At 45.9% G+C, this 25,025-nt stretch overlaps 1 protein-coding gene across 11 annotated transcripts in view; it reads right to left on the reverse strand.

Annotated features, from left to right (window-relative positions):
* Positions 1–5,450: 5,450 nt before the first annotated feature.
* Positions 5,451–25,025, reverse strand: part of FOXP1 (forkhead box P1) — a 559,948-nt gene continuing 540,373 nt past the window's right edge. For 7 of the 11 annotated variants that reach the window (XM_079795270.1, XM_079795271.1, XM_079795266.1 and 4 more), the window contains 6 exons: positions 24,862–24,941; positions 24,161–24,262; positions 20,494–20,615; positions 18,787–18,856; positions 14,973–15,139; positions 5,452–9,954 (listed from right to left, as the gene is read on the reverse strand). In XM_079795270.1, coding sequence (XP_079651396.1) covers positions 9,810–9,954; positions 14,973–15,139; positions 18,787–18,856; positions 20,494–20,615; positions 24,161–24,262; positions 24,862–24,941 — 686 coding nt within the window. In that variant the 3' untranslated portion in view covers positions 5,452–9,809. Of the gene's footprint in view, positions 9,955–14,972; positions 15,140–18,786; positions 18,857–20,493; positions 20,616–24,160; positions 24,263–24,861; positions 24,942–25,025 lie in introns of all 11 variants that reach the window. The other 4 variants (XM_079795265.1, XM_079795264.1, XM_079795272.1 and 1 more) reach the window with 3 other exon arrangements.

The raw sequence follows: 25,025 nt of genomic DNA on the forward strand, positions 1-25,025 counted from the left end.
AGGCAACTGCACCTTCCGGATTGTCCCCCGCAGCCGTGAGCGGCTCCTGGAAGCCGTGTGGGCGGCAATGCTGGTGACCGTCCCCCCGCAGGCGGGTGTGAGCGCCCTGGAAATGCAGTTTCGTTAGGTTGGCCAGAAGCGCACTAGAATGGTCCATGCAGACAGCTCTGGGATCTGGCTGGGGTCAGGCCACCCCGGCCCTCCTAGCAGTGAACTCCTGCTCATTCACTCAACAGCTGAGCAGGAGCTCCTGGTCGTCCTGCTGGAGGCGCAGCCGGGACCGCCGGGGGGAGGAGGGACGGTCTGCAAGCGAAGACGCCGATGGGCACCATGGAGACAACACGGGGGCTCAGAGTGGCGAGGGTGTCGTGTCATTGTCACGTCGTTGCGTGGCAGGAAACGCCTCTCTCCTAGAACACTGGGAGGGTGGGAGGGTGGGAGCCGTGCGGAGAGCCAAGCAAAGCACACCCACCGGAAAGAAAAGGAAAAGTCTGAGGTGCCTGGTGTCCAGGGGGCAAGTGGCCAGTGCGGCGGGGGGTGGGGGGGGGAGAGGAGCAGCTTCCTTGCTGAACGTGCGGCTGGGTCAGCAGCACCCCGGGAACCACGAGCTGGACCGTGTGCCGCCCTCAGGCCTGCTGACACGACTGAATGAGGGTTTTGTCCTGTGCGTGCTTTACGGCATCTGCATGACGACTTTAGGGTTTTCTAGAAAGTCCCTGCTGACCCTGCTCTGAAGTCCCTGCCTCACCCTCCGGCTCTTTCGCTCTGTTTGGAACTTCTCTCTTCTCCCTGGCTGGCACGCTCCTCGGCACCCTCTGAGTTTCAGTTCAACACTGCGCCCCGGGAGGCTTCCCCCTGGTCCCGGGTGGGCGCTCTCCCCCTGCGCCCTGCAGCCCCGCCCACTGACCCGGGGTTCCCATCCTGTGGGATGCTTAGCAACTGTCTTCCCAGGGCCCACTGGGGATCACAAAGCCAAGTTTGTGTCCATCTTTCCCCAGTTGCATCCCCAGCACTGAGTTTGAACAGGTCATTTAATGAGTATTTGTGGATGGATGGATGGATGGATGGATGGAAGTGTGCATGCTCCTAACAGGTCACGTGACCAGGCAGAGTTTAATTAGACAATATTTTAATATTGAGGAAATGTGGAGCGCCACACAAACTCCATGCTGAGGCCATGGATTTCATCAGGAAAAGTCCCCAAGGAAGAATATGTTATTAAATTTTTAGAACTTTAAGATTGGAAGGAGCCCCTTTTAGCATTTAGTTAAATGGCTCCATTAAGAGAGAGAAAGCTGAGGAACCAGGAGACAAGTAACTTGCCAGAGTCACCGTGTGCTCATCAGGGCTGGGCCGGGCACTGCTGGCATTAGGCGACCCTGATCCAAACACTGGCACGCGCGGTGGCTCCCGGGCGACTCTGAGGCTGGGCAGGAGCAGGGAAGGGGCTTAGTTCTGGGGTTGAGTGTTTTCAGATTCGGTGCATTTTGTGGGCAGGAAAGCACTTGGATGTGATAGCTTCTAAACTCTTCAGCCTAGTGAGTACTTCTGCAAGTATTTTAGTTTCTGGGTCAGACACTCAGTTCTCCAACATGCCTGGTAGATTTTTTTCCCCTCCAGGGTCCTAAAGTAGCAAGGTTGATTTGGGAAAATAATTAGTAAACATTTGAAAGTGAGAAACAAATTATTTCCGAACACTTAGCTCGCTCCTTCAATTACACACTCGAAAATGACTAAGACGCTATTCTGCAAGAATACTGGGATCTCTCCCTAAACCACAATGTGGCTAAGCTTACCGAAATCTCTTTACAATTTTATTAGAGGTTTTAATTCACTGTGTTATCAATCTGTGTTAGATTGCAAAATAGCTTTAAATATTCAAGTGGTAATTAATGAATCTTTTATGTTGCAAATCAAATATTTCCATCTGTGTGCGCTGAGGTGAGGTGAGGAAGGAGCCAGGTTTCTCCTGCTCCCACCTGCTGACTGGCCCGTTCCCTTGTGGCCCTCGCACTCCATGCGGGCCACGTCTGCTGTCTTTCTGAAGGTCAGGCTCCTTACGTGTTTCTTGCCAGAGACATTCCCGACTCGATGGAAAGTCTTTGAATGCGGAATTTTTGCTTGAGTGCAAAATAATAAAAAGCATGTGTATGTTAAAAAAGGATCAGCTTAATGGCAAATGAGCTTTGGTCTGCATTAATATTCTATTACAGTAAAAACTTCTATTTAATAAATTTTCTCCAGACTTTCCCCCCCAGAATCTAATGTATTTTTCTAAGTGGCCTGCCAACCTAAGGAAAGTATATATGATACATTTGATTTATGTTAAGTCAATAACATGCACAAGCCATTTAAAATTGTATTTTAAATGTAGAAACAGCAACCCAAGGAAACATGTATAGGACTATATATTGAGACGGAGAGTGTTAACTTTTCAGAGGCTGAAATGCCTTGTAAATGTCCTTCTGTTTAGATCCTTTTTAAACGCGGTGCTTTGTCAGGTGGTGAGACAGCAAATCTGAAATCCTGCCGTTTCGTTTAGAACCTGAAATGGAGCCGCTCCCCAAGCCTCCGCTGAACCCCGCGGTTCCGGGGCTTTCCCGCTAGTGAGGGAGCCGGAGCCGCCCCACACCGCACGGAGCCCTCTCCGGCCTAATTAACACCGGGCTGGGTGACATTTATGTATCAGAGCAATAAGCTAAACAGGAAACAATTTATGTCACCTAAAGCTTTTTACCAAATCGATGCAGCTCTTTGTAATTGCTTGTTTCACAAGATGAAAAGTGCTAAGGCCTGATCTTCGTCCATGGATTTGTGGTCAACTTGACCTGTGCTTCCGTTGTTAAAAAAAAAAAAAAGAGTTGGTGATCATCACTGACTTCCATCAAGTGATCCATATTGCTAACATTTCTGGAATTTTAATGTAGTTACAATTTATAGCCGATCAAATGTGGTTACCTAAATTGCTGTTGCTAGTAGGCAGTTTAACTGTCTTTATTAATTACAGTATAATTTAATGTTTGAACACCGGCACTTGTGTTGGTCATTTTTACAGCTAGAGCAGTTATCTGCCTTATGACGAACCATTTTAGCATTTTCAATGGAAATTTGCTAATATGATGAGTGATAAAAATGTCACACACTGGTAAATAATGATTATTGCTTTGGCTGAAATTAATTCTTGAAAGATCAGTTACCTTCAAATTAACATTATAACTTGAAGCTAGTCTTTTCCTTCCTTATAGTCTCGGTATAAGCCAAAAAAAAAAAAAAAAAAAAAGACTGGTAATTTTAAATGGGAATATCCATTAGGTAAATATGTATATCTATCTATCTATCTATCTATCTATCTATCTATCTATCTATCTCTAATAGATAAAGCTTTGAAGGTGATTTTACAATAGGTTTAGCTTCTTTAAAAAGTCAAATATTGCTTAAAAATAAAGTAGGTGATATTTAGAGTGATGGCTTTCTAATCCAACTATTGTCCCAGTTAAACCAGTGTTTTCATATGTAACTTAATTTCCCTCCAATGTGAATTCTGTTTTCAACCTTTCATCAATCAGTCATTCCTTAAATGAAAGTTTCAGACCCAACTTCCCTTTATTTTAATAAGGAATACTTTAATTTGACTCAACTACAGTGATAAATTGTGATCACTACCCTGAACATAAATGTGTAATATCAAAAAGACAAAATCTAGTAAGACTAATTATACTTTGGTGGTTTGTTTTTTGAGAAGTGGGTGTTACGCTCACGTGTTTGTGTTGGTGTGAAACTCGTATTCCTAAAAATTTAAGCTCTTTATATAAAGGTCTCATTTAAAAGAAAAACTTGTATTTTGGGTTTGCTGCCTTGTTTACCTGAGAGACAAGTCTGAAATATGTAAAAGATGATGTTCATGCTTTAGAACAGTTCCTGACATTCCATTAGAAAATGTACTATCAACCTGCAGTATCATCACTAATGCATTGTCATACTTGGTTTGGGTTCTTCAGCTTATTCAAATATGTGTTCATATTTAACCTTACCCGCTGCATATGCTGTGGGCAGCACTTGGTTAAGCCTGGCATTGTGAGGAATCTGTTAACTCTCTCGTTCTTAGTTAGCCGGGTGAGAACTAAGGGTCTGCGTGCTTCGCTCATTACCAGGCTAGAGGACTTGGGGACTGTGGCCCGCCTGCCCACGAGAAGACACCCTCGCAGCTGCACAGCAACACCTGCCAGCAGGACAAGGGCTTTTCCTGAAACACGGCCAGGAAGGCACATGGCCTTTTCCTCGGCACCAGACCGTGTCCTGCCAAGTGAAAGTGGCAAGGCTCATTCTTTAAGGCCCTCTTCGCTGTGTGATGTGCTCCGAATCACACAGGAACGGCTTTTATTACCACGCTCTGGCTTTCCACCGACGAGCGATTTCAACCCATGTGCTGCAAGAATTTTTAAAATATCTAACACCTGACTATTTAAAAATACCGGGAACTGACTTCATTTCCCTTAAATTGTCAAATAAAAAATGACAAAAGCCAGCCAAGGTCAGTTAGTTGAGTGTTGTCCCATGTACCAAAAGGTCGTTGGTTCGATTCCTGGTCAGGGCACAGGCCCGGGTTGTGGGCTTGATCCTCAGTTGGGGAGTGCAGGAGGCAGCCAATTGATTTCTCTCACTCATCAATGTTTGCATGTTTTTCTCTCCCTCCTTTTCTCTTTAAAAAAATCAATAAAACATATTTGAAGAAATGACAAGAACCAACACAACAATAGCCATCTAGTGTGAATCAAAATTATACTTTTTTTTGCCAGATCAGCAAAAAATACATGTTTTGGTTTAACATAGAATTTTAGTAATTAGTTTATGTATGCCATGAGATAGAAAAGGTTGAAAATTGCTGCAATAGACCAATTGAATTTTTACTGGAAGATGCCCAAATTCATTAATCCTTAGTGTATACAATATAACATTAAAAAATGTATTAAAGATATGCAACTTTTTAAAAATCTCAAGATCAAGATGGTTTTTCTGGAATATTTAGTTACTGGGGCTCTACTGTTTCCTTCCCCGAGAGCACTGATCTAGCATATTTTTTATAGAATGTTTTTATAAAATCACTTGTTCTAAGCATTTATCATTATATGCAAAAAGATCTCTTGATGAGAATATTATAGACGGTGCATGTTTTTGACATTAGCATTTTATTTGGATGACTAATCTTGCAGATGTGAAATTCTAATGAATTATTCATGATACTGCTTTCCTCTGAAATTTCAGTTTGCTCTTAATGCTAGTTATTAAACATTTTGTTTTTCTCTATAAAGTCTGACGGACAATAAGGGAGTGCGTCCTCAAGAGCAAAGGTCGCCCCTCGTTCCCGCTTCCCGTTCTCAGGGGAGACGAACTTGCAGGCCGAGGACAGGGCTTCAGGCCCGTGATGCTGGGAGCTCAGGCCCGATGATTTCAATTCAGGGTTGGGAGCAGCTGACGAAACCAAGGCCCACGCCCGACAGACACGATCAGGGTGAGCGGGGAAAGAAAGTTAGGCTGTGGCGACTTGGACCACCAGTGTGAACAACCAGCATTTTATTGCATTTGAGAATGCTATAACGTCAGTCATCAGTACTGACTACACATTTTTTTATTGTCTGCATCCACAGACACGGAATGATGGAATTACAGTTGATGTCAAGGAATGAGTTTCTTTTATGCCTTATCAAAACAAAACAAAACAAAAAGTTCCTGTTGCTGGCAGCGCCCACCCTCGGAGCGGGCGGCGGTCCCGCTGTGCCGTCTGCGCCCGGCGTGGGGGGGGGGGGGGGGAGACCGTGTGAACTGCTCTGGGCCCACGGATGCCTTTAGATTACAAGTCTCATTCTCAGGATAAAAAAAGCAAAACCAACTCTCAAACACATCCAAAGTACCAACAGGGCACACCATTCACCAAAAGGCACCAAACCATTCAAAACCCTTAAAACCAAGTTCTCTGCACCCTTGGAAATGGAGCTCAGCGGAATGTGGGAAGGAGAGGAAATATTGAACTTTCTTTTTCACGATAAAAAAGCTAGTGATTTCCATCACTTTGGGGTTAAGAATCCAGGCTGCTGGTTAGGTGTGAGGGGTGTGGAGGTGTCAGAGCTGTCTGTGGGGCCGGCCGGTGGCCCTGGGTCCCGCGGTGGAGCGCGGCTGGCAGCACGGCTCTGGGGACCCGCGGGATGGTCCTCATTCCTGACAGTGCGTTGGCCTGATACACGGGACCATGTCCCTAAGGTATGCTTTTCCTTGGAAAAAAATGTAACAAATTGTGTTTACATTTTGGCACCTTGTAAAGTGTTTTTTGTGTTTTTTTTTTTTTTTTTAATATAAAATGTTCAATAGCTTTGACACTCCTCGCCATTAATCACCACTTCACGGATAAACTTTGAAAGTGTGACCCTGCAATTTCATCATGCAAACTATTTACTGCGGCAGGAGAAAACATTGTTTAAAACATCTTTTCTCTTTTCAAATGTATGAACTTGTTTAGGATGGCCAGGAAGGCAGTGTAGGATAGACACAATGGATAGGAATGTATCAAAAAAACAGATTAACACACATGCCCACGCGCACGCACACACACACAAAACCTGTACAAAATGCTCCAATCAATGAGAAGAGGGGGAATAAAGTCTGTTAACTATGTTACAATTTAAAAGCAAAAGAAAAAAAGGTTAGGGAATTTCTCTCTCCCACATGTCAGGAAATGTCATCCGATATTCTTAAAGCAAGGATAACTAAATAAAATACATGTGCAGCATATTCTGCAATTCCATTACATACAGTAGTTTTTTCCCCCAAAGCTATTTTTTAAGTATCATGAATATAAAGCAGTTGCACAAAAAGCAAAGGTGTTTTGACAAACAGGTGTATGCATTTATTCCTTTTTAGGAACAATATCTAAAAAAAGAACCGCCCTCCTCCCGCCCCCAGAAGACAAAGATTCACACAGACACATTGGGGTGTATGTACAACATAATAAACCCGTCCTAAGGAAGCGACTGGGGCAGCCCCACGGGATACAGAATCAGAAGTGTGAAATCATAGCCAAGTTTGCTTGCTGTAAGCCTGAGAATTTTTTTCAGTTGGTTCTCCTGCAAGGCTGTGACACCTGCAACGATATGTAAAGTCTAATTTTTCCTTTTCACCTTTTGCTACAGTCTTTAGACTAAGCATGCAAGACATACGACTAAGTGCAACTGAGTGACTTTTTTTTTAATTTTAATCATTCCCTAAGGTTTGAACTGAGGTATGCGTACTAACAGTTTCTCATGCTGTTCTCTTTACTCATGTCTAGCTACACATGCTGAGAATGAACTAATCTACCAGATTTTTATCCTCTTTTGAATACCAAACTAACCAGCAACCACTCCGTTTAGGAGCACAGGGCCCCTCCCGCGGCCCTGCTGGCTGCTGCCTGCACCCCGAGCTGCGCTGCGGGAGGGCTGCCGGTCGCGTGACCACGGGCTGCGCCGGGACAGAAAGCCGAGACGCGTCCAAGTCAACTGCCAAAGGAGTTTTTGCACCAAGCTTACGAGTGGACAGGAGTGTTACTTTTTAAAAAAATGAAAAATGCTGGCCAAACCTAATCGGAAAACAAACAAAGAAAAAAAATCTTTAAACCAAGTACGAAAAGAGGATATATGCCAAGAGAAACCAAAATTACCACAGTGATCACAGCACAGTCCTTAAACACAAGTGGCTACGATCTTCCTCTAAGAAAGGGTGTTCTCGAATCAACCCCGGAGGGTGCAGTCCACGCGGGAGCGTCTCTCCTCTCTGACTTGTGTGGTGACCGTCTCACCCACTGGACACCCCGGCTCTCAGGGGCACGGGCGTGTGTGAGATGGGACTCGCTTCCTTTGTGTACTGCTTTAATACTGTGTCCTATTTTTGTCTTCAGTAGCCCCATAATCTCTCTTTACAAGAATGAATTTTGGTCTTTGTAGAGATTCAGAGGAGAAAAAAACCCAACAACTAAAAAAAGTAACAACTTTGGTTCCATCATCTGCTTGGCCTTCTAAATTTACGAAGGAGCAGCTCTCTTCCTCAGCTCAGCAACAGCCTACATCTCATCAATTGCCTCTAAATTCTTTTGCCTCCTTTGATCAACAATAAGAGGATATTTGGCTTCATCAGATAAAGCATAAAACAGAGAACATAATTTACCTTTGTGTAATATCTTTGGTAATTTTAGAAAAAAAGGTACAAAGAATATAAATTAAGCTCCAAAGGGCTCTCAAACTAAAAACAAGAGCTACGGTCCTAGGGGAGCAACTGAGGCGGAGGGCTGCAGGCCGCCGGGGCGGCGCCGGCGTGACCCTCACAGCCCGCGCTCCTTCGCCAGAGGCCCAGGCCGGACGCGCCCCTCGCTCCATGTCGCCTACAGCCGGTTTTGACACTGGGTTGGTGTGATCACAGGGCATGCACACTGAGCTGCAGCAGCAAATCTGCACATGTGACATGAACACTTTAGCATCTGCTGAACTCGGTCTCCATTAACTCCCACAAGTTCCACCTGAAATCTAATTTGCATTCACACAGATTGATGCCACCAAGCAGGTCTGAACTGACGTTTAAATCCACCGCCACCGCCACCACCTTCAGCAGAGCTGCTCAGGAGGCCGGCTCTCTGGCCGCTTTGCAAACAAAGCGACCCACACTGGTTTAGCATGGCTGGTCCCGAGTTGGTTCCACACAGGTGAGCCTTCACCAGCAGGTGCCAGTCTCAAGAGCATGAGATGTTTGGGGGTGCTGCCTACGTTTCCTGGTGCTGGTGAGACGCTGTGGCCTTTACTGAGAGGAGGCAGCTGCAAAGCCAAAGCGGCGGATCTGAACCAGCGCCTCCCGCTCCTGCACTGCTTGGTGGCGGAGCCTGCACTGCCCCGAGCCCGTGCTTTTCTGTCATCCATTCTCTCGGCAGGCCCCGCTCTGTGCGAGGACCTGCATGTGTAGAGTGCAGCATTTGGGACCTTTTTGAAAAAGACCAAACGGAATGTTTTCTGACTTCAGAGAAAACATGGTGATGTCTGAAGAAAAGCGGAATGAGTGACAGAAAACTACAAACAAGAAATGACATTCAGCGCTGTATAATAAAAACACCTATAACATTCATCACAAGGTACAGAAACGCGAAGCCTCCAAGAGGCCGTGGGCCCAAGCGGAGGCCTGAGGTCAGAACTTAAAATGGTAGAGTAGAAGCAAGAAGAAAAAGCAATACATTAAAAAGTTTGGGATAATTCTTTTTAACCCCCTCCCCCCAATAAACACACAAAGGCCTTCCCCATCCCAACTGGAAGCAAAAAAACCCAAACAAACAAAAGCCCACGCTGGATAAAGGCAGTGACAATCAACATGCAGTACTGTGCAACCGGCCGCCCGGAGCCGGGGCTGCTGGGAGCGGCGTGGCTGCAGCGCAGGTGCACATGCTCAGTTGGTGTCCTCAGGGTCCAACGTCGGCAGGACTGCAGTTCGGAGTCTGCTGCTAAAAGCGAGTCGGTTTAGCAAATTTACAACAGCTGCTGACTGTTAGAGAGGAAAATCCCGAGTACCAAACACGTCCATCCGATGCACAGAGTACAAATTCCTTTTTTTCAACAAAAAGTAGAAAAATCAAAAATACTCCCAAATGGGGTTCTGGATGGCACTGAGTTACACCTTTCAGAGTCTGTCAAAGCGCAGTGAGATCCGCCAGACTGTACAGCAAATGGAGAACGACGTCACCGCTCAGTTTTGACAAGTTTTGTTTTTTTCCAATCTTCATTTTTGGGGTCGGCCTACCCAGACGTTCATTCCATGTCCTCATTTACTGCTTCGTCTTCGTAATCTCTGTCCTGGTCAAAATCTGGACTGTGGTTGGCTGTGGTCACTAAGGACAGAGGCCCTTCGGCCTCCTCCGGGTCCAGGGGCTCCTCTTTGACGTGCACAGGATGCCTGGAAGCAAGAAAAGGTTCTTGAGAGAACTGCCCGCCCAGTGCAATTTAGCTGCTTTGCGCATCACAAAAGCGCATCTAGACCACACCGTCCAACACAGCAGCGCGGGCCACAGGTGGCCATTTAAATTAAAATTAATACAATTTAAAACTCAGTGTCTCCCCTGCACCGGCCACATTTCTAATGCTCAAGGCCAGGTGTCACAGAGCAGGCATCCTGGCCTCACAGCAGGCGCTCCCGCCCTGGTGGCTGGAGCCTGGTGGTCACCCCTCCTCCCAGGGGCCGCAGGCCGGTGCACCCCACTCCCTGAGGGTCTTGTGAGGAGGCAGAGGTGACTCAGCGGGTCTGGGGGGCCTGAGACTGCATGCGCATACGGTCCCTGGTGACGCTGCTGGTCGGAGGACCACACTGAGCCCTGTGGCATCCTGGGCGATGACTACAAATCTCCACATCACCACCGAACGAGGACTCTGGGGCAGCGCGGCCGGCGGCGGGAGAGCGGAGGCTGTGCTGCTTTGCTCGTTAGCATGCGGGCCCCGCGAGAGAACTCTCCTGAGAACGACCCAAGTGAAGTCCTATCATTAATCAACTTCAAGCAAACACAGCAAAGAGACACCATGATACATGCTTGAAACTCCAAATTAATGCATATTTTTACAAACTGTCAATAAGGCAAGAAAAGCCCTGCCAGGAAACACAAACGAAGAGGAAAATGCTCCCTCAACACAACAAGATGATAAGAGAGCAGAGCCCCAACCGGAATAGCAAGGCTGTCAGCTGTAAACAAGGCCCGACAGGAGGCCACTGGTGCAGCGGAAGGGCCTGGAGGAGGCCGCCACCGGCTCATTAGGGACTGACTGCGGCTCAGCTGGAGGGGCCCACAGGGATGGCAGGACATCACTCTGATAAAAACTGAGAAATGTCCGTAAATCATATTTACAACCAGGCCTTTGCAAATACAAATTACTTGGTGCTACAGGGCTTTGATATGTAAAAGAACTGCTCGGTCCGCGTTAAAGGCCCTTCCTGGGACAGCCGCAGAAGGGAGGATGCTGTAACTGACGTTATTAAGTTATTATTAGTGGTAAGAGGTGTTCCTGCAGATGGACGGCTGGCTTCCTGAGTAACTGATGCTGTGCCCAAACCCGAAGGCCGCCTGAGCCACTTAAAACAAACAGGAGTGCTGTGTGCTGCCCCTGACCCTGTGACCCTTCAGAGAACCCACACACTCCAAACCTAGAGAGGAGGGGAGCAGATGGCAGGATGAAGCGCTTTCTTAGATCGTGCCCACAGTCTTAAAAACTACTTGCAAAATAAAATGTCCCCAAGCTGTGTAATAACATGCTTTACTAGCTGTGGCCCGTCTACTTTTAGTTTTCTGATGGTCCTCGTTGTCTGTGCTTCTACAGTGAGACCTGGACTGGCTACATAATTTGCAGAGCCCTCTGTAAAGGGAAACTGGTTCAAAATTTAGTAAGAATTTAAAGCTGGAGGCAGTCCTGAGCATGGCCTCCTTCCTGTCCCACGGCACACCACACGTGGGCCCTGGCGGATCCCCTGCACTCTTTTGGGAAGGACTAGGTGTACTGACTATTATTCCTTAAAAAAGTCGCCCGTACTCCGAATTAGGGGAGGGGTTTGGTTTTTGCCATTCTCTCCATTTGGGGTCATAGTTCCATATCCTGTGAACTACTGTGTGTGTGACGGCTCCCGTCCTGCTCTTTGTGGAACACCGTGGCGACTTCTGTCCATGAATCCTTCTCCCTCTGTTGACTTGCCTCTTTAGGATGATTTTCTAAGAATGAAAACGTTAGAGCAAAGGCCAAGGTATCATTGTGGTTTGTATGATTTGTTGTGATAATAATTTCCAAAGGGACTGCATCAATTTATACTCAACCTCATCAGCACCAATATTACTTAAAAAATTTTTTTATTGCTTAGCAGGTATAAGGTAAGCTCGGATTACCTTAAATTGTGTTTCTTGAATTACTGACAACAGTGTACATTTTTTCATGTTTGTTTCATATTTTCAATATTGAGAACTATTAATTCATAAACTACCACCTTCTTCATTAATGACATGGTTGTGACTACAAGGCAGAATCGAATCTGTGTTTGACTGTGCTATAGATTGAAGTTAAATGTAGTTTCCTTGATCAACATTTTCCCAGTTTCATTTTCTCAAACTATCATATTTATTAAAACTTTTCAGGTTTACAGATCTGAATTTGATGACATTGAGATGATACAAGACTATGGACTGGAGGGAGTGGGGGGACCTAGAAGAAATCAAACAGTCATCAGGAAGTTCTTGCTTTATAGTTTTAGACTGACAAATATTTTGCTGGGAAAAAGTGAAATAAATAAAAATCATAAGCCTGCCAACACAGTTCACATTAGGGAGTACCCCCCAGCCCTCAATTTGCAGCCAAATCTCAGTAAGATTATTAGCATCCCAAAGACACAGGTTATGACCCTATCATGCATGCCTACTGGCTCAGTCCGTGCCGAGTGCAGCTCGGTCCCCAGCCAACGTGAACTGATGAGATTGCTGTGTGACAACCGAACACACCAGAACCAGAGTGAAATCCAGCTTCTTGTCCCAGCAGGTGCCGAGTGTGCCAGCGCAGCGGCACCGGCCGGCACGCAGCGCTCAGACAGCGGAGGAGCGGCCTTCGGTGCAGGACGCGCTTCGGGTGAGACACACGCTTCCCTCGCCCACGTGTCTCCAGAAGCGGAAGCTGCAGCCTCACCTCTTCTCTTGCAGACCAACCCCACACCCGCCCCATCTTTCTCTCCAACTCCTACTTCCCAAAGGGCTACCAGTGAGTAACTGAAACCACACGTTTCTGCTCTCACGTCCCAGCCATTCCTTTGTTCAGCCATTCTGGGAACAGCGTTTTTAACTGAAGCTGGCTGGTGTGTAAATGCATTGTGATCCCATGGTGTGTGCAAAGCTTGCAGTATTTTGCTTTGTAACTCCTTTAGCTCCTATCAGGCTAAAAGTATAATGCCCCAAAGCCATGATTATGTGACTACTTTCCAGGGTTTCAAAAGAGAAACAAAATGTAATGGTATTTGAGTGTCACGGAAACAGTAAGAATGCAGAGCTCTGTTTCAACACCAGACGCTAGCTGGGCCACGGCACTAACAAGGTCCTTAAGCCTTGCTGTAAAGTTTACAGCTTGATTTACTCCAATAGACTGGAACAGTTAAGAAACAATTTGCATCATAGCAGGGTAATGCACACTGGACAAGAATGGAAACTCTGCCATTACAGTCTGCTTAATGGAAATATGGGGTCAAAAAGAGTAACAGTCCATGACACTGATAGCAGGCACAGGGAATATGCTGTTGACATGTGATTAGATTTAGCAAACAGTGTGAACCTGGGAGATTTGAGCAAAAATTCATATGCATTTTAATGTCTTTATGTAGGGTTTCTTTTTTTTTTGTAAGAGCCGTTGAAACCTTCATTTTGTTAAAAATTATGCTGACTGATGTAAAACATGGTTTCTGATAATACTGGGGTTAATTCAAAGTTGTTAAATAAATTAACTTTATAGTGACTTTATCTTTTACAGCAAAAGTCACATTACTCTAAAATGTTGCCTGAGGTTTCTATCCAAATTTCTTTTTTTTATTTTTTATTTTTTAAGTGGTCCTTTAAACTAAATAATAGGAATATACATCAACTAAACCTTGGGAGTCCCTAAGATTATGAGAAATGGTATCCTTCTATTCAGTAAGTTCAGATATTTTTGCTCTACTGAGTATTTCTTGAAGTGTCTTATATAGGAATTTATATTTGCGCTGAACTTCCTTAATATCTGAATAATACTCCTGTCATGACAACGATTTAAAGATGAAAACGTGTGATACAATGGGAACCCCGGGCTGCGTTAGAAAGCATGATCTACGAAGAATGGGGAGTAAAGGCTAAGCGACTATTCCTACAAACTAAAAATCACTTCCAGCTTTAAAAATCCTTTTCAGATCACTTCGGGCTTAAACCAAATGCTAAATAATCAAATTTCAGATCCCCCCACCCCCCCCAACCCAACAACTACCCTGACAGACAGCATTTTTTCTGTCATTAGATGCCAATTCATTCTGTTGCTAATTGCTATAGGTCATATTTTCCATTTCTATTGCTCAAATGATCTTCAAATAAGATGTTAATCGGTAATTCAGAAGGTCCGGTATAAACAGCTTCTTCTGAGAGCTGGCAGCAGGCACACTGAGCAGTCTATTCTGAAAGTGGGCGTCCTCTGCAGCCACTTGCTAAAAAGCACTCATTCTATGACCCCCCACCCAACCCAGTCATTTGGGCGAGTGTGGTTTCTCTTCCTTTTGACCTTTTCCCCGAGAGGGCACTGTCAGGTCCGCCTGTTCCCTCCCCTGGCCCCCCCCAGGGGCCGCAGCCTTCCCCGGGTCTGCCGGCTCCCGGGCCATTCGCATTCAGCACGGACAGCCATTGCCCTCACTTCACTCAGTCACGTGTGTGCTCATTATACTGCCGTCTGCTGCTAGAACGCTCCTATTAATTTTCCTTCTGATTTTAACAGCAATCTATCAATCACGCTGCCTTTCATTTGTGCCATCATCGCTGCCTGGGAATGGCGCTCCGGCACGGCACTGTGTTCATGGTGAAGCTCGTCCCACAAGCAGGCAAACAGCATCCCTTTCTCCCTGGCAGGTGCAGCATGCCCGACGCCTGAACACACCCAACTGCTGCCCAGTGGTACACCGACTGTGGGGGACAAAGTGGGGTGGGAGGCGGAGGGTGGAAGTGATGGCCCGGGATGCCAGGCGGCGGGCAGAGCAGCAGCCTGACCCCCACTCTAGTGCTGCCTGAAGCCGGCCCTTTCCCTGCGAAAGTCAGACAACGGTGCTAAGCGCGCTAAATGTTTCCAGGCGCACTGGGTTCCGGGGAGTAAACCGTTACAGAAAAGGTGTAAACGTGGCCGCAGAAAGGCTGTGTGCACACAGGACAGGGAGTCGGGGACGGTACTCACACGGCCTGCACGGGAGATCTGCCGGGGCTGCTGTCGCTCTCGGTGCTGTTGGCCTGCTCCACCGCCCCGTTCAGCTCTTCCCGCATGGCGCTGGCCAGGCCGCCCAGAGTGGGGTTCCCCATGGAAGCGGGAGTGTACAGAGGTATACTGTTCTCAGCCATGGAAGCCTGTCATCAACCGAGAGAACAATTAGGATGCGGGCGCACAGAGGGAGCTACTCACGGAGAGTGCAGGCGGTCATCTTCAGCCGCAGCTCACTGCAGTGTGGCTGGCAAATTCAAGTTTCTAGTGACAAGGATTTTGCTTTAAAAGGAAGATTTGTGACACAGGTCCCACGCTTAGTTTCAGAGAGCTCCCCGGGGGGGGGGGGGTCAGACGCCTGCGGGGAGGGAAGGCTCCATCAGCCCTGCTGGGCAAGTCACATGGTCCAGACAAGGCCATCTAATATGAGGTTTGTGTCTGATGCCTTTTTTCAAGAGCCAACTGAATATTTCCAGATCACAGGGAAATGTAATGGAATTTTCATTTCTTATCCACTTTGATGACTCCAGTATTGGATATTAGAGATTTGATCACATTATTCTGGCTGCACAGCTCAAACTTATGAGAACTTCCATAAACATTACTTCATAGATCCTATAGAAGAGGAAGAGATTATAGAATTGGAATCAATTTTTATCTTCCCCCATCATTTCTGTTTAAATGGTTTTTTAATCTGTTTAGTGTAGTTTGAGAAAATGGTTGAAGGTAACACCCGCAAATCTTTCCCTCTCAGACCAACCAATCACCCAGAATGTTAGGACTAAAAATAAATAGATGGTTGGTAGGTAGGTAGGTAGGTAGGTAGATAGATAAATCTCTGCCAAAAGGAAGCTCTAAATTGTATTTCTTTTGGGAACTTAAGTAGATCCATACTGAAGGTGACAAAGTCAGTCCAAATGAGTGTCAGCAAAAAGTGTGGAGATGAAGAAACAACCCTGAACTTCCTGTGGAACACTGTCCACCTGAAGGCTCTGCTGGGACCATCATGAGTCTCTCTTCCCTGGAAACACCCCGGTGGCTCTCACTGGTCATTTCATCGTCAGACAGCTGCCAAGTGGTCAAAGTGGGGCCATCTCTGGCTTGTATGTTAGTAGCTTCCCGAGTCAAAAATTGAGAAATAAAATTGAAATGTTGATGAGAATGTGCTCTCCGTCACCCAACTGACAGGCAATCGTCTTGGGGTCCTTTCTCCTTGGCTCTCAACGTGTTCGAGGTTGAGGCCATTTCCGACTGGGACTAAGGCCCGACAGTCACAGTGGCGAGAGGCATCCAAAAGGCAGGTGCTCACACTGACGCTCAAACAAGGAAGATTTAAGGGAGGAGAGCCAGCCTGGCCCCTTAAAAAACGACCAGTGGGCTGCGCAGGGAACCTGGTCCCGCTGCACAACAGAGCCGCTTGGACATTCTTTGCTGAGTGAATGATCAGAGCACCCCGCCCCCCCGCCCCCCAAACGAGGTTAGAAACTGCTTATGCCTAAACAAGTGTTCTCTTGTAGCTGATGTCACCCCAGGAACAGCTGCGTGGCACTTTGTATGACGGACCTGACTATATAAGTTTATATTATAAATGGTCCTGCGCACAGCACGCCGTTTCACACCAAACCGGCACCTCTGCCAAAAACACGGCGGCGCTTCAGGAATCCCGCGGAGGCCCTCAGTGCCATCGCTCCTGGGATGAGCGCCTCGGGGTCCTCGGGGGAAAGGCGTCTATAAATACGAAGCTTACGGTTACCCTTAGTTACTTCACTTTTTCAAAGCATAATGCAATCTGTCCCAAGTCCACTGTTATATTTCTGTAGTGGGTTCTGCTGTCCTATTTTACATACCGGGCAGCAGGCATTATGTCACACCAGTGATCTTTTTCAGACGCTGCTCCGCTGTGCTTTCTACTTGTCGTGGAAAAGGGCACCGATGGGGAGGGAGGCTGCTGGTGGGGCTTTATGTAATTTGCACAGCAGACAGGCATCTGCTGACCATGGGCCGCACAGAGCGAGGAGGGCAAGACCTCCCCAACAGGAAGCGGCACCGACGGACGCACTCACTTCCTGACGGGTGAAGGGGTCCCGGGAACGGCAGCAGCACGGGGGCTCTCGGTGAAAACAAGGAGGGTGCAGAGGAGGCGGAAAACGGTGTGTGGAAGATGAGGGTGTGCGGGTCTGGAACCACCGAGCATGCCAACTGAAATCAGTCACACAGCTGAGGGAGCCCGGAGGACAGAGGTTCGCTGCTTTTTTCCCTTTCCGCCTCATGAATGTAAAATGTGCTTGTAATCTCAATACTATTCCAGATAGAGCAGAGCAGTCTTTAAATTCACAGTTCACAAGACTCCAGGGAAAGTAAGTCTCTAATGAATGGTATTTACAGTGGCGGCATCTAAGCGTGCTTTCATTTGCTTTTCTAAAGTTACTGTGTAAACTACAAGTAATTAAAAGAAATGCAGAGAGTAGTTCCTCCTGGTGGGTTTGGTTCAGGCTAAGAATAAATAAATATAATTACTGAAAAGCTAAGTTCAGTGCCTTTGCCTCCGCACGGACACTGTGTCAAGGCGTGCCGTCCGCTCTCGGGAGCCTGAGCCTCTGCCGGATGACCCGGGGAGTGATTTTGTGGGATGCACAGTAGGTGCTCAATAAACATTGGATTTATGAGCGGTGAAGCCAGGTTCCCATCATTGTCTCCTCTTTAACCCAGCCCTTTCCCATAATGCCAAGTGTCTCAACCACTGGTTCATTATTATCCCGTAAGCAACTTTTTAAAAACGTTTGCTTCTGGATCCGTGGCGCCCCGCGTGAAGTATGAATATCTGCTTATGGGCAAAGGCCTCTGGAGGGGCACACACATTGTAACGGCAGAGAACCGATTTCAGGGTGATATGGGCCCCCCCCAGAATGCATGCAGCAAGGGTCTTCAGTGGCCTGCAGCTCCATCTATAGAACATGTCATCTAAAAGTGATCAAGGCTCCCTGGGTCTGTGTTCCAGAACAATCTAGGTAGGTCAAGTTCAGTCAGGACCCCTGGCCACAGGGACAGCCGACCTGGGAACTGCTGAGGGGTCGGGTCCCTCCCAGGCACTTGCCGGAGGGGCCCTGCGGTCTCCTGGGCTCGGGAAGTGAGGAGCGCGGGAACGCAGAGGTGCGCCAGGCGAGCGCTGCCCTGGGAGCTCCGGAGTGCCGGGGATCTCCCTCCTGCTCGGCCGGCCTCACCCCTGCACAGCTCAGGGCCCCCTGTGCCTCGGTGGCTCCGGCAATCTGTGGGACCCGGAGTTTATTCAGCACCTCCATCACCTACACACCACGACTTCCACCACTGAGCGGCCCACCCCGGACCCGCGCCCCGCCCCACACAGAGGCAAGGTGCTGAAACAGACTGGAAAGGGAGAAGTGAAACGCCCGGCTTTCTCCGGAGCCTGAACAATAGGAGGCACGTGACGGCGGCCTATCGCCAGCACATTAATAGCTGTGCTGCAGTAATTACACTTGTGGTATTTTTGCCTCAAGTGAAATTCTGAAATAAGAGGATGGAAATTATGATACCGCTGATAAATATTAATAAGTGAACTTTTAATTTTTTTGCCACAATATTCAAAATGCTAAGCATCCTGCGAACGCTGAAGCAGCCGATGTGTTTGCCTCCAGGGAGGACGATGCTTTGTGCACTTAAGAAAAAAGTTTAACGGAATTAAAATTTAATATCTAATTAGAGTGAGGCTAATATATTTTGAGATGAGCGGGGAGGCACTGCCCCTGCGCACGCTCGGGACGGCCATCGATCTTACCTGCAAAGCCGCGTTGAGAGGCGTGCAGTAGGCGTGGCCGCTCTGCATGTTTTTAATGAGGGAAGGGTTACTGCACAAGAGAAAGAAAACTCCAGTTAAATGCAATCACCCCCGAGTTCCTAGCTATGTTCTGTTCAAGCTTTCTGGCATCCTTCCAATCAGAAACATCCCCGCTGTCACCCAGAGAGGGCTTTCTCCGGACCCCCTGGCTTTACTGGGTTGGTCTATGAACTCCTCTGGGAATACAGACTTTGCTATTCAAGGAAACTGGGTGTAAAACCCCAGCTTAAGTAATGGGAACTCCCTCCACTGATCAATTTTTGTGCCACAAAATACTGGCCTCCGCCCGTTTGTAAAGCTGTCATTCCGACAGAGAGCAGAGCCCTGGGCCGCGGGGTGGGCTCCCCGCGGCGTCTCTCCAGGCCCCGAGCTGGGGCGGCGGCTGGGGAGGGCCCGGGCCCCTGGGCAGGCCTCCGAGCCGGTTTCCCGGGGGAAACGGAGGGCAGGCGGGGCTGGGAGAGGGTCACTGCCCCGCAGGCCGGGGCTGCTCTCGCACAGCCAAGTCTGGGGCAGGAGGGTATTTAAGCTGGGTCCAGTCACTGAAGACAAGATACTGTTGTAAGAAAATCTCTAACCTTGTAGAGTGAAAATATTAAATGATCACAGAGGAGATACTGTTGGAAGGAGTGGCTCCGGAGGGAAGCACCTCCACTTAGCGGGGCCAGTAGAGGAGGGTACGCACTGATACCCATTTCTTTCCTAAGCTTGGAGCACTTTACCCAAACATCCACTACAGTTATATTATTATTCTGAGTAAGCAAAAACAGGAAGAAATTTACCCAGGTACAAATTTTAACTCTAAATAAAAGCTTCCTTTTTCCTTGGAGGGATTACGAGTCACACAGAAGTATTTAGGGATAGGGCCCCTGTTAGCTGCTGGATCAAAAGGTGACCAGTATTTGCATTACAGACATCAAAAAAGCATTGCTCAAGGCACTGGTGTTCCAAGGAGAACCGAGAGGACGTGCAGGTCACACGGTTCAGCTCCGTGGAGCAAGCTGTGGCACTGCCACCGGTGAGATGCGAAACCACATGGGATGAGTCCACCATGCAAAGCCAAAGCAACAGCAGAAAACAAAAAACAAAAGCAAGTTAAAGGCTCTTACTGTGCGACAAGCTCGTCAAAGTTTTCATCGGGGCAGTATTTGCGAGGACGGCCTCGTTGAATATGGCGGCCACGTTTAAACTCTTCATCATCAACTGTCCAAAAGGACCCACACTCATCCTCTACTCTGATAAAGCACTTATGCAGTGAGAGGTTGGTGCGAATGGCACCCTGGGGTAGGAGCAGCAGCAAAGGAGATGAAGTGGCAACAAAGGGAGACGGGGTTGGGGGCAGAACAGACATCCAATACAGGGAACAGGAAAAAGAAAATAAAATGCAATAAGCATAAGCAAATGGTTTGTGAGGGTTAATATGCATTGCCACCTAAAAGCTACTAGCATGTGATGCAACAAAGACTGGCAAGCAGGGCGGGGACTGGTGGGTATACAACAGGAGGGATGGAATGCTTTTTTGCTTCCCTTAACTGAGACAACGTGAAACCAGGTCTTTGGTCTAACACCATCTAGCAGCCAAAAGCCTCTACGTTACACTTGTTAGCACAATCCAAGCTGGGCTGAGAAGTTCAAACGTGGCGGACGTACCCACTGATCTTTTGTGGCCTTCGTTTTTGGAACTCTACTTCATCCACTGTCCATACCGCCCCTTTAACGTTCTCTACTCGCACAAAACACTTGTGGAGACTAAGATTATGACGCACTGCATTCTGCAGCAAGTATAAAAGAGAGAACATTGACATTTTCTATGAGAAAAGACTCCAAAAACAGCAGTAAATTCAGCCTAACAGCCCACATTGTAAAACCATCCCCAAGAGCTATAGTTACCGCCCCCAGGGACGACCTTCTTGTGGTCAAGAGTGCCTTTCCCAAAAGCAAAGTAAAAAACCGAAACCATAAATTAATTGTACTTTGGCATCTCAGGCTAGTCTCTGATCATAGCGATCCAGAAGAAAAAAATTAATATTCACAGTAAAAATCTGAAAATATTGTTCACGTGACTTCAAAATAAGGAAGTGTGAGCAGTGTACAACTGTCCCTTTAAACTCACTGGCCTCCCATAAAAGGGCAGCTTGTTTCTGTTTTTTAAACCAGGAAAGACGAAGACTCAATTATTATTGTTCAGTACATTTTGCTCTTGTTCTTTTTGTTTAAGTTTTGGCTTTAAAATCTTCTATGGGTTTTCTCAGCTTATTTAGGAATAAGTCTAAATTGGGTTTCACCATTGAGTGTCCCTCCTGGGGCTGACAGGAGCGGGGGTCGGGGGTGAAAGAACCCCCAAAGGATCAGCATCCATCATCAAGATATGCCTTACCTTCCGGAATCTACACAGAAATTGGCTCTTACTATGGGCAAGTACCTTAATTAACTGAGGAGATGCCAAAGGAACATATGAGTAGAATAATTCTCAATGGGAAAATGATGATATTCCAACATTGACATTTCTACAGACACGTTTCTTTCTTATGGCTATTTCTGCCCATCCCTCAGCGGAGAACCCGGACACCTACAGAAATCTATCAGAAAGGAGGGTCCCAGTGAGTGGGGGAGAGCTTTCAACATCTCTCCCTTGAACATCAGGGAAACCCACAGCCCTTGGGTGCAGCGATCATGTGGCCTCATTTCTCTAGTCCTCCTGTTGAACTTACTGATCTAGACTCAGAATTAGACATGAGGACATATCAAAGAGACCATGTCATTCACTCAGCTTTCTTCTTACAGGGAATATGTAGGTGACACATGGGCGTGAGAAGCTGAGGCCTGCATCAGGCCTCGTGTACACTGCCCACAGCCCTTAGCTCCAATACCGCAGCTGCTGCTCAAACACTGCCCCTCCGCTTCTAGTACCTGCAATGTCCCTCTCTAAAGTATCCTGCAAGTGATAAATCTTAATTATCGCCACTGGTGACTCTGAGGAGTCAAATGAGATAATGATGGATTTTTTCTTTTCTGATATGGAATGTTTAGAAGATAATGAGGCTAGTTATACTACAGGCCTGATGAACTGCTCACAAGGAGCATCCACAGGACAAATTCTCGAGGAGCCTTGGAGAATGTCAGTGTAACGGGGGCAGGTGCACGCACCCAGGTGACGGCAAAGGGAACCCTGGTTCAGGGACAGGTCTGAGAGCCTTGCATCAAAAAAAAGCACAACAAAACAAAAATCTCTGCAAAATGTTTGACATGTTATAATTGTACTAGGTAAGACAACATTTTTGCATATAAACTGTAGTCTGGTCTCTAAATAAACACATTTTTCAAGGATGCTAAGCATCTACTGTTATCCCCTAGAACAACACTGAGGAAGTTGAAATAAATAAGTAAACACACATTTCCTTAAAAAAACAAACCAGACAGGGCCTGGACACATGTAGGAGACATCAGTGGGGAAGAGTCAACATCTCTCCTCACCCCCGTCATCTGTGTGGCGGGGACTGAGCAGATCTACAGAGCCCTGTCTGCAGAAAGGACTGCTCTAGGTCAGTGCAACCACAGAGCCAGGTCAGCAAAGACGTGAAGTCAAAACCTAAGTTTCGTTTTTAATGATGTTGCACATCTAAGCAAAAGCAACAAAAAAACCAAGTTCCCCCAAAAGCTGAGTCAGCCATTTTCGGTGGTCACTTTCTCTGGGCATTTCATGTTTTGTCTAAGACCATAATACAAATAAGGATACGGAGAGAAAATTATACGTATTGGTGGGTCATTAAGAACTAGGAATATAGTTTTTCCTATAGTTTGCAAAAATGAAAAAGTTAAATCTAAAGATCTGAGCTTAAATATCATTCACAACTGATACTTATTTTTAAATGTGATTATTTGCTATTTAGAAAAGGTAATTTGAAGAAAATGTCTGTTTCAGGCTCTACTTCCTAAACTTAGAAAAGCATTCATAGCTAAACATCCTTTGCATTTTCCCTCCCAAGGCAGGCGGAGGAAGAGGGTAGGATTTGGAACACAGGTTCCCTTCAGCGCCCATGAGTCTTAATGGAAATAATAAAGATGACTTGGGCCACACCAGATATCCAAGGCTCTGTAAACTTGAAGAACTAATTCTCTGGTTACATATGTTTTCTTTTATAATGCTAATTTATCAAGCATGTAACGGAGGTAGTATGATTTCTGTTTTTGCTCGTGTTTTTCTCTCATAAAATTAAGAAAGTAGCAAGAAAGACATTTATTTCAAGCAAAGCAAGTTTTCCTTGCTCCCCATAATAAATCCCTATCATATTTTAAACAATGACATGTAAAATACCCTAAAATATTTCCATTTTAAATGTACCTAAATGTTTTGGCATTTAGGAATTATAAGAATTCTAGGTAGTAAAAATGCAAACAAACAAACAAACAAAAAAACACACAAAGAAACCCCAAAACACTAACAAAACAGCAACCCACAAATATCATATTATAGGTGTCTTTTTCTATAGCAAAAATATTAGAGGCCAAGAAACTGAAAGTGGGAAGTCTAACATTTTGTGAGGGCCTAATCTAACACAACTGAATAAATACTAATGGGACCTATGAACCAACTGCTGAGCTGAAAATGAGCTATGTCATATGACTTCATGCTTTGTTTGGGGGTATCCACATGGACCTATGGAATTAGACCGGTTTTAAAGCAAATGGGGTTATAGTGAAGTTACATAATTCAGAAGTTACTTTGCTTTTCCAGAGCATCTATGAATCTCTAATGACAGTCTCTTGACTTAAAAAAAAATAATAAAGAATATATTGTGTTCTCCTGCAATAGCTCCCATACATAATGCTAGTACTCGGATCGCAAAGCTTCCCCCAGGAACTGGGTTAAGATATTATCCAACCAATGAAAGTTATGTCAAGTTTATCTGGTCATTTCTCCAGATTCCTAATGGCATTAAAAACAGTTATCTATGCAACTCTGCAAATACTGGTGGTGGCTAATGACCGAAAGGCATGGGGTTTGTGTAAGTAACAGGGCAACCTCAGAATGTGGGCAACAGCGTTCCCTGCTCCGTCTCCCTATATATTCCAACCAGAGGGAGCTGCTTTCATTGGCTGGTCCATCCAGCCCTCGGGGGCACTGTGATGGGAGTCTTCCATCCCAGAATTTCAACCACAATGGAACTATTTTCTCAATCAAATAGGCCTATAAATTAGATTCTTTCAGTGGACCCAAACAACGTAAATGTAACGTACAACAACTGCATTTTCTCAACAATAAACTCTTCTATAAATGGCAAGATGCAAGACTACACAGGCCTGCAAGCAGGCTTACCTTCCACGTGGCCGCGTTGCGCCGGAAGTAAGCAAACATTCGTGTGAACCAGTTATAGATTTCGTTTAGTGTTAGCTGCTTTTCCGGAGACTCGAGAATGGCCTGGGAAGCCAAAATAACAGAGAAAGATAATTTATGACCAAATCAGCAGAATCATTATACAGTTTCTTGAAAATATAAAGTAACCATGATTCAGAGCTAAATCCTAAGAAAGGTTTCCAAAATGATATAAGATTAATGGTTGTATTTAACAGTTCAATAGCAAAATTCAAAATGAAATTATGTAATTGTTTTGAGTTTTTATTTCTGTTTCTGTACAGAAATATTAATTTATTAGTCATTCATAAAGCAGAATCAAAGAGAAATGCAAAACATTTCACTAGCTGATTAAAGCTCAGTAATTATTTAGAGCTCAGATTAATTCTGGGATCAGAGATTACTGTGGCTTGTGATAATTGACTTGCCATCTTTAAACAGGCTCATTTTCACTGTTGTGTGAAATGAATTTCCTAATAATCACATCGTATTGTAATACTCAATCAAAAGCAATTATGTTATATATTGCAGTTTTAAAAAACCTTATAGTCAAGGTTTTAGCATGCCTGCATACTAAGCGGTTTTAAATCTACTTCATCAGTATGATACCTCCATGTACACATATGCCTTTTGATATAATTTCATATGCCGTGTTATTTACTTACCTGCCTAATTAAAGATGCATATGTAAATGGTGGTCTAACTTCTGCATTCTTATAAAATTCTTGGTTCTGCGCAATATCTGCTAAATAAGAGCATTGTCCTGTTAATTATCACTTTTAAAAAGAAGCTGGTCTACAAGAAGGGCATACGGCAATTCTGCACGAGG

Source organism: Cnephaeus nilssonii (assembly GCF_951640355.1).
Source record: "Cnephaeus nilssonii genome assembly, chromosome: 17".
In the NCBI taxonomy this organism is placed as follows: Eukaryota; Metazoa; Chordata; class Mammalia; order Chiroptera; family Vespertilionidae; genus Cnephaeus; species Cnephaeus nilssonii.